Below are 10,433 nucleotides of genomic sequence, written 5' to 3' on the forward strand. Positions count from 1 at the left end.
ATCTGTCCCTTTGTGTAGTTCCTTAGAAGATAGTCATTTCCATGAAACTAGCACCCTGTATCAATCTTTTATTAGAATTTATTTTTTCTGCTATGTGAGTCGCAGCTTGATTCTTTGAGAAGCAAATAACCACCTATACTTAGTTAACAAAATCTTAGAGTTGACTAAAACAAGAGATGGTCAGTGGTGTCACTCCATGTCAAAATGAGTAGCATATAACTAAATGCAGTGAGATTTTCATAAAGACAATTTATTCACTTTAAAAAACTAGCCTTCGAAATAGTATGTTTTCTATTTTATGGTGTTGAAACATCATTTTATAAAATGGTACTATATTTATAATATGTGTGTATGTGTCTGTGACCCATACACTATTCCTTGTCAAATACAAATTTTCCCTATTCTGTAAAACAATCATCCTTTCCCTAAGCCTTGGCTAACTTGCTTCTTCTAAATGCACTCAGAATCTTCTTATCCTTTAAATCACTGAAAAAATACATTTTCCATGATGTTAGCTTTCATTACCTACAGAATTAAATTCGAACTCCTCAGGCCTAATTAAGGCACTGTATAACCTGAAACAAATTTCCTCTCCTTTCTTAGCTTACTCTTATCCCCCAAGTTACATGTGTGAGCCAATATAATTATATAAATAATTACTTTATTCTTGTTCCTTAATATTTGCCCAATTTTGTTTAGATTTTCTTCAGATATGGCTGATGCCAACTCCTACCTTGGGTGCTTGAATGTTCTCTTTTCTCTGTTGATTTTTGTGGTGTCATTCATTTTAACCTATGTTTAAAAGATACAAAGAAAATCTACATTGGTGATGACAAACTATAATATAAATATGTTATTTTAATATCAGATATTTGCAACTGCTTTTTCTGCCATCATCTAAAACTAAACTCATTAATGATCCTTCCAACCCCCCCCAAAAAAGTGGCTTTGCTGGATTTCCCATATTTCACATGTGTTTGGAACAACTTCCTTTTTTTAAGAAATTTGCAACGTTCTTATCCTCACATCTTAAAACTAATCTTGGCGTCCATTTACGACTGCTCCTTTTTTAATATACTTTTTAGTAAACCAGTCACTAAGCCCCATCAATTCTTTAAGCAACGTCTGTCAAATACGAATTTTCCTTTCTTATTCTGTAAGCCATGGCTGACTTACTACTTCTAACTATACTCAGAATCTCTTTCCCCTTTAAATCATTAAGAAAACACATTTCACATGACATTAGACTTCAACTATACAGAATGAAGTTCAAACTCCTTAGGCCTATACTTAAGACTAATTTGAAACTTCCTTCTTCTCCATCCTTAGCATACTCTTGCCCACTAAAATTGTTCCAATTTTAAACTCATTTCTCAAATGATGTCAATAAGCATTGTGTCGTGTGTCTTTGCTCACATTATTTCCCATAACTTATATACCCTCTTCATTTTTACTTTCATTTGATAACATTTTTTTCCTTTAAGGCAAAGCTTTGGTCTGTGTTCTTCCATTAAATAAATAAATCTTCTCTAACAATCCAGGCTTTCTTTTTTTGCTTTTCTTCTCAATACCTACACTTTTTTGAGAACCACCCTCACTTTACTCTTGATGGGAAGTACACACTGTTTTCTTGTGTTTTGGAAGTATGTTTATATGTCAGTTGTTTACTAGGTGTTTTCTTATAAGCGTAGTGTAATTGATGGTGATTAGATTCACAGTCTCTAGAACTAGTTTAACAAATACAGTCAGAGCAAGTAGAGGAAAAAAGTCCTACTTTTCATTTTGCGTATAGGTTTCTGTTTCTGTACTTCTGAATTAAGAAATTCTTGAAAGGTTGTTAGAGAGGCCTCTGAGTGTAGAGCAAGGGCAACTGTTAGTATGGGCTCTGGGGCTAGACTGCCTGGTTTTAAATTTGGGCCCTCCTTGGGCTGGCCCGGTGAGTGCGGTGCTTGGGAGCATGGCGGCGCTCCCGCCGAGGGTTTGGATCCCATATAGAGACTGGTCCGCTCGCTGGTTGAGCGTGGTGCGGGTGCGACACTGAGGGTTGCGATCCCGTTACCGGTCACGAAAAAAGACAAAAAAAGGGAAAAAAAAATAAAAATAAAAATAAATTTGGGCCCTCCTATTTACTAACTCTGTGATCTTGGGAAAGTTATTTAATCTTTCTATGCCTCAGTTCCTTACTTTTAAATAAGGTAATAATAGTGCATACATCATAAGGTTTTTGTGAAGAATAAATGAGTTAATATTTATACAATTCTTAGAACAGTGCCAAGAATAAATGCTATATATAAAGTGTATTAAAATGTACTTAAATAGGAATTCTTCTAACTCTTTGATAATCATCTATTTAAAAATATCTATCCTATTTCCCATCTGGATGATAATAGGCAAATAGACAGGCTTCACTAGCCAGTTTTTAATATTAACAACATTGGACGTGTTATACAGATGCTATTAACTAAATACTTGATCATTCATTTAACTCACATTCATAATGTTCATAATATTAGAGTTCCCTTAAGAAGCTATTGAAATTCATATGCTTCCAATAAATGTTTTCTAAATGAAATAACGTTTTTATTTAAAAAATATCCAATACTTTAGTTAGTAAATTCATTTTGCGAGACAATATTTAAAGCATTCTCTACTTTTATAATTTTGTAAACTACTTGTCTGCTTAAAGAATAGACTTGTTCTCAAAAAAATACTTAACACAGGTTTCATTTTAAAACATTCATACCTTTGGCTTTTTACAAGTGGAAATAGTATTTTTCTCTTGTTCCTGATAGTTTTCACATTTCTCTACAGTGATACGTCGTTTTTTAGAGGAATTTGAAATGTTTTTGATTACGCTCTCTGAAATTGAAGGCACCTTCACAGAAGTAATGGATTTATTGACTTTTTCTCCAGGTTTTATAACATGAATATTCATCTTTTCCTTTCCCTTCAGTTGTAAAGTCTTCCTTCTGTTACATTGCATTTGACACAGGATAAAGGAAATGGTTAATTTAGAATTTTTAGCACATATAATCTTCATATGTTCAATTGTTTTCATGACTTTCACAATATGGGCCACTTTTCCTAAATCTTTGCAAGGGGCAGCCATTACATTTTTGAGCAGTGTAGAAAACTGATAATAGTTGTGTTCTAACTCTGTCACAGTGCTTCCATAATTTATGGATGCTATATATGGCACAAAGTCAATATATGTGGAAAAGGAATATTGAGACTTCTTTAGAAGTTTTTTTATTTCTGAAAGTTCTTCAAGTTCTCTTGAGAGCAAATGAAGAGCGTATGAGCAATTAACAGCTTCATTATATTTGTAGATAATATCCAGATCTTTCTTAAGTTCAGAAATAGCAGTCTCTATCACTTTCCAAGTGCAATCTGTTGAGTTATCTTTAAGAAATGAAAAAGCAGCCATTTTTTCTTGGCAGTGAATTAGCTCAGGAAGAAGTGACAAATCAAACCAAAGCATACCTCGAAATCTCTGTTTGTCTAGTTTCTTTGCCATTAAATTTTTAAGAAAGTGAACTGTTTCTGAAACCATGACAATTTCAACGTATGTTTCAATTGCTGCAGGTTTTAACATTGTAGCCCCTTGCTTGTGGTTTTTCATCATATCCAAAGCATTTTCTTCTGTTATAAAAATATTATCTATGTTACCTTCTTGCAGCACCTGAAAGTATTTTTTTAAAATTTCCAAGTGATCTGTACATCTCAAAGTGAGTTCCTGTAATTTCTTAATGTCTGCAAGTTCAGCTTGATCTAATATTTCGCTAATAAAACAAATATCTGGGTGTGAAAACAAAGTACTGCTAAACTTACTACAGTTTTCTATGCTAATTGTTGCTTTGTTTATTAGATCATCTGACTTTCTGGAAGCAATCATAGCATCCTCCACAAGCCCAACACTGGAAATTGGTTCACCATTTAAATCTTTAGCCAGAGTATCATATATCTTCTGCAACTTAGAAAAAGCACATTGATTCATTTTGAGTAGCACTTTATTGTTCTTCTTCCATGAGTATTCTCTGCTGAAAGACTGTCTTCTCTCTTTCCAAACAAGATTTTTTGCAGCATCAAAAAAGATATGTTCCAAACCATAAAGAGATATTTTGATACTCACTGCCTCGTTGCTCTTGATAAAATTAACTTTTGAGGAGATAATTTCTATGATAACCCACAGATGGTCTTGTTTTCCTGGATACGAATGAACTTTAGGAGACTCCCCGTATACACTAATAAGCTTTAAAGTACTTTTTCTTAAGGTTTCTAGGTCTCCTAAACTATCTCCAAAGTTAACTCCACAGGTAAATGGAACAGAAAGAGAAAAGTCAAAGCAATCAGAACAATGTTTCATTATGGCTTCACATTCATTAATTTGTCGTTTGTATTTTAAGAATGCATAGTATGAATTATTTTCCCTTTTTGTTTCTTCAAACAATTCAATTAATTGATCATGATAATTCTGCAACTCACAGAATGCATTATATTTTAACCTTCCTTGAAAAGCAGGATAGAAACTGGACTGCTGTTGATATCCATGTGGTCTGCCAAGCAGCTCAGGGTACAATGTCTCATCATACCAAAGCAAGCTTCGGAATGTTGGTTCACCTCCTAAGAGACTTTTTTTGTTTTCAATGAATTGAATAGTCTCCATCATCATTTGAAGTTCTACTAAAGGGTCCACAGCACACGGTTTTAATTTGTGTTTGCAATTATTCCACAAGTTTTGTTCTACCAACAGTTCTCTTGAAATCAGGATTTGTTCAAATGAACATTCTTGTTTTCTTTCAAAAGCTTCAACAAATAAAGGGAGAATATTTTGACAAACTTTAGTTTCTTCCTGTAGAATCTGCAAAGAAGAGGCTTCATCTGCCCTCTGCAAAATTTGAGATAGCTTAGCTATAAGAGCCATATGATTAGCTGAGCAATGTTCTTCTTTTAATTCATTCATATGTGATGTGGGTTTCTTCTGAAGAGGAGTAACTTTAGAGGTTTCAGAGGCAGCATGTAAAATAGGCATACAACTAACTCCTAGGGTGACTGGTTTGGAAATACAGGCTACTTCTGAATGTAATGTCGAGTTAGACTGAGAGTCATCACTGACTTTAACTTCCCTCTCCTCTCTTTTGTTAAACTGATTAGAAACTGTGTGATTCAAATAGACTGCCTCAGTAGTAGTATTCTTAATGCTTAGATGAGAATCAATCAGATTACTTTTAATTGTTTTCTCATTTAAGTGGGAGGATTCTTCTAAGATCTTATTCTTTTGATTTTTGTACTCAGTCTTAATAGTTGATCCTTCAGTCATGCTTTTTTTGTAAACTGAATCTTTTGTTTTTTCTGCTTGTTTAACTTTCCACATTTTTCTGTCCTGAATGTCTTTCTTTGCAATGCATTTTATTGAAGAACACTTTATATTATCTTTTAAGAGCAGAGAACTATCATCGGGAGATAGTTTCTTTGTTATATTTTTCCCACATATTTTACTTTCTTCAGTTATTGATGTCAGATCCAACTCAGAATTCTCACTAACATTTGTTTCATTCCCATCTACATGGAAGCAATTAATTGAAGAGCATTGTTCTGTCTTTAGTAACTCCTTTCCACTACATCTCTGCAGATGTGATATAGCAGTAGACGTTGCAAAACAATCTAAAGCAAAATTTCTCTGTTTATCCAAATAAAATTTTGAAGATTCTCTCTCATTATCTGTCACTGGAGTGGCTGATAACAATTGAGGAATACTGTACTTTTTGCCTGATATCAAAGTTAGGTTTAATAAGCCAGTAAGGAAGTTTCTTGTAATAATACTTGGTTTGGAGATCTCAGTAGAAGCTGTCCACTTTTGTATAGGAAAATTTACTTCCAGGTTTCTCTTGTAACCAGGTAAAATACGGTTACCTCGTTTACAGACATCAACATTTAAAAAGTGCCTCACATTTGATTCTAAGACTGAAATAAATATGCCAGTTTTCACCTTTGGGTGAGCTATACAAGTTGCATCATAGTTTCTGTCTGTGCTATAACTTACATTATTTTTTTTAATGCAGCTTAAAGATACTGAATTACTTTGATTTGTTACTTCATGAGCCTCAGAATTGTTTTCTTTTGTTGCATCCTTAACATTATTATATGCCAAATGGTTCTCAAGCTTTTCATATTTACTAATGTTAGATAAAAACTTCATATCAATTTGGTTTTCTTTTACAGTTAGTTTCTCATCTGGGTGGTCTGAGGAAAACAGACAACCAGTTTTTCTGGAAAAGGGCTGAAGTTCTGATGATCTTGGATTTTCCATACTGCTATTAAACGTTGACTGACTTGTGCTTTCGGATGTGGAGGATAAGGGCAACTGTGATTTGGGACACTGTTCTTGATCACAAAATTCTCTCGCTTGAGTAGTGGTGTGACTTCTGGAGACACTGCTGGCTATGCTCTTCTTGGAAAGGCACTTTGTGATTCTCTCTCCATTTGTTTTAGAAGATTTGTGCTTTGCTACATGGGTTAATGACTTACCAAAATCAAGTCTTAAAGCTCTTTTCTCTCCCTGATTGTCATGTTTTTTTCTTTTTGATAAAACATGCCTAGTACAATATTTTCTTTCAGACACAGAACTATAATCTTGAAGGTCACAACTTTCCCAGAAATTATTGCATATTATTGCATATGATTTTGGTAATGGGCCCTTTCTTTTTTCTCCCACTTTAGCTACAAGCTGCAAAGAGGTGTGAACTCTTCTATGAGCCTTTTTTAAGTGAAGAACAGCTCTGTCAAGTTTTTTGGAAATACGTTTGCTTTTGCATAAAGATGCTTCATTATTTAGAATATCCAGGACATTCCTAATGTGCTTTTCTGACCGTGAGAATGTTTTAATCCGTCCTTGGGATAATGAAGTAAAACACGCAAATGAGTCTTGCCTGGTTAGCTTCTTCTTCTTCTCACAAATTTCATACTGTCTTAAATCTTTATCTGATATGTTTTGATCTTCAAACAATGTACATAGCTTTCTTTTGCTAATTCTTGATTCCATATCCTCTTTACTTCTAGTATCATTACAGTTAGTTTTTGATTTTGTAGAGAAACATCTGCTTTCGTCATTTATTGTGACATTGGAAGGTTTAGTAAACAACTCACTGTTTTCTTTTTCAGACATATGATTCACATGTATATTATGATTCAAGTCAAAGGAATGGGAGTGTTCAGATTTACTCACTAGTCCTGATTCTTGCCTGTTTTTATCAAACTTATCTTCACATGGATAACCTGAATTTTCACCAGAAGGCTGGGAATAAATTTCAAATCCTGGAGCTTTTCCCTCTTCCTTATTTATTTCTGGTTCTGGGGCTTCAGTTACACATTTGCCAAAGTTATCTTTCAACTCAAGGGAGTCAGCAGTGGGGCAGAATCCTGGCTGAAATATATCAGTAATTGTAACTTGTAGATCTGGAAGTAAAACTGGGTTGAGGAACTCTGTTTTGTTTCTTTGTGTTGAATAAAAATTACTTTCCTTACAGTGATGCTGATCACTATTCTCCCTTCTTTGGGGGCTTTCCAAAACTTCCATCTCTTCATAATTGCTTCCGAACAGACCTTCCCAATCTATACGAGACTTTAGAGCTTCATATGAAGCCCCAGATACCTCACAACGTACATTCCCTTGGCCATGTGCATCTTGTTGAAATAGAAAAGCATCATTACATTGTTCTGATCCTACTTCAATCTCATTTTCCAATTCAAAATTCTGAAGAACTGATTTCTCATTTATTGATAGTTGAAATGGGTCTTGTAATTTATTTTTATCCATATTAATTTTACAATCAGAAACCCTATGTTTTGCTAACAAATCAAAATCTGGACTCTCAGAACAACAGGTTTCTTTTAAGGGGTATCTTTGCTGATCTTCATGATTCATGCTTAATGCAGGTATAGTAGTACCACTTATCTGTACTGCAGCATTTGAAGCTAAACACACTGAAGAACCTGCAATTTGGGGAAATGTTGTAGAAGCCAAATGCTCTCCAGTATTTTGAGTATCTTTTTGTTTTACAGCAGTATCTTTACTCTCTAATAATGAAGTTTCTGTTAATACATATTTTTCTCCCCACATCAAGTTAAATGTAGTAGAAAATTCTTCAGAACTCAGAATTCCTACATTGTTGTAATTTTTACTCTTTGTAGTAGAAAATTCTTCAGAACTCAGAATTTCTACATTGTTGTAATTTTTATTCTTTCTTTCATCTACACTGGTGAAATTTTTGTTTGTATAAAAATCCTGCTTCTTGTCTCCATATATATTTTCTATGTTGTTTTCTGAAGACGAAGCACCATTTTCCTCTTTAGCCTCATTTTGGTTTTCTTTATCATTATCTCCTTGTTCTTTGAAATTAATATTCAGGCACATGTCACTGTTCAACTGTGTATTACAGAACAGACTGTGATCTTGACCATTTTCAATATGAAGAGTTTCTTGACAGTCTTGTTGATTGTTCTCTGATGACACTGGCTCATTTTCATTTTTCCTATGGACACACACATGTTCTCTAGTTATGATGCAATTTGAATTGTCATGAGGTGAAATCACTGTATCAATGAGCCGTTCTCTGGCCTGGGGAATGTCTTTTGCTTCCTGGAAAGCATCAGTCATAACGCTAACATAATTCTGATTTGTTTTTTCCAATTTCAGTTCCATTAGCTTTTGAACAATGGCAAAACCTGTATGAAAGTTATCTTCATACTCCAAAGAGTGTTGAGTAAGCTTTTGTGAAAGGTTCTCTATACTTGGAGTAAGATTATATTGTAATTCCGATGCTAGATGATCTAGTTCATCCTTATCCTTTGTGGCAGATGTGAAAGATTCTGGTATTTCAAACTCTTGAGTAATTAATGTTTTATCAGATTTGTTCCCCAAAGTATCAAGATTCTCACCCTTTTTGTATGCTTGGTGCAACAAAATATAATTATCTATTGGACTGACTTTTGTTTCATTAGTAAAATAATTATCAGTTTCTTTCCATAAAGTTTGCCTCTTTTCATATTTGGAATTGTTTTCTGGGTCAGTGAAGTTTCTCATCTTCCCAATATTTTGAATGTACTCATCTATGTTTTCTTTCTTTTGGAGTGGAAAAGCTGTAGACATTTGGTGACCAGTTTGATACACAGTTTTTAAATTAGAAGACTGTAATTTCTGAGAGATGTGACTGTTGTACTCTTTTGTACAAGTATTCGCTGATCCATAAGAGTTACGTGTGTCACTGCTTTGTTTAATTACGAGTGGGATGCTGCTTCTCTGTTGGCCTCTCTGGGCTTTTTCCTCACTGTGTTTTTGGCTCTCAGCTTCAGAAACTACATTTGACAAAGAAATTGGCAAGGAAAAATTGGCTTGGTCCTTAAATTGTCCTGTTAAGGTGGTTTTATTGGAAGGTGTACAACCATAGTCCTTAGAGTCCATGTTGTGGGTCTGAGATTGTGAATCATCCAAAGACACTTTGAAGCGAGGGGCATCCAAACCATCACTAAAAATAGCCTGATCATCAGGAACTACTTCAGAGGTAGGGGCAGAAGTAGTTGGCATGGATGCCAGGTTTATTTCTGAATTAACATAACCTAAGCTCTTCTCAAATGGCAAAATCTCATTTAAACCTGTGGTATTATTCTGCTTTCCCATGGCTTTTTCTCTCCTCATCAGTCTTGGGTCTTTGATAAATTTTGACGTAATAACTGTGCTTGAGTCACTATTGTTGTGAGGGGGAAAAGAAGCAGAAAGATAACTTAAAATATTTTTAAGATATGTCAAGTTTAACAAATGGTCATCATTAACGCCTTCTTTGGCATCACTGGGCATAAATGAAAGACTTGAATCATGTCCTTGAGAAGTGTCTCTAATTTCTGCTAAATTGTGCTCTGTCTGTCCACTGTATGTTTCAAGTATAGGAATGTTTCCATTTTGCACATTTCCATAGGAATTAGAAATATTTGAGTTGGAAGGATTATTCTCTGCATTTAGTGCCTTGTGTGAAAAATTTTCCTGAACAAATGGATCTATAGGTTTCCTGAAATGCTCAAAGACGACAGTAGCATCTTTTCCTTTTCCAATTCTTTTGGCCACTGTACAGTTATTCAGTGAACATATTCTTTCTGTGGAAATAATAAGTAAGAAAAATAAGTAAAAAAAGGTGTTTCTATAGACAAACTCTATTAATACAAACAAACTATGTCATGACTGATTTTAATTGAAAGTTTAATAACTTGATTAAAATGCTTTCTCAGCAGAAAAAGCAAAGGGAGAAGAGAAGGAGTAACAAACCAATACTGTACAAACGATGTAGCATGAAACTCTGTCCTAGTCTAGGAAACTTACTAAAAAACTGTATTTGCTATGAGAAAAATGAATTCTGACAAGAAATACAAAAAATTAAATAGGA

The 10,433-nt window shown here is 34.1% G+C and overlaps 1 protein-coding gene across 1 annotated transcript in view; it reads right to left on the reverse strand.

The window, feature by feature from the left end:
* The window catches only part of TEX15 (testis expressed 15), a 15,889-nt gene extending 6,036 nt beyond the window's left edge, over positions 1-9,853 (reverse strand). Inside the window, exons 1-4 of the mRNA XM_008591275.1 lie at positions 9,292-9,853; positions 8,209-9,237; positions 2,744-8,160; positions 734-792 (exon numbers count right to left, since the gene is read on the reverse strand). Coding sequence (XP_008589497.1) covers positions 734-792; positions 2,744-8,160; positions 8,209-9,237; positions 9,292-9,853 — 7,067 coding nt within the window. The remainder of the gene's footprint in view (positions 1-733; positions 793-2,743; positions 8,161-8,208; positions 9,238-9,291) is intronic.
* Positions 9,854-10,433: the final 580 nt, after the last annotated feature.

This window comes from Galeopterus variegatus, unplaced genomic scaffold, assembly GCF_000696425.1.
Source record: "Galeopterus variegatus unplaced genomic scaffold, G_variegatus-3.0.2 Scaffold6803, whole genome shotgun sequence".
Taxonomy (NCBI): domain Eukaryota; kingdom Metazoa; phylum Chordata; class Mammalia; order Dermoptera; family Cynocephalidae; genus Galeopterus; species Galeopterus variegatus.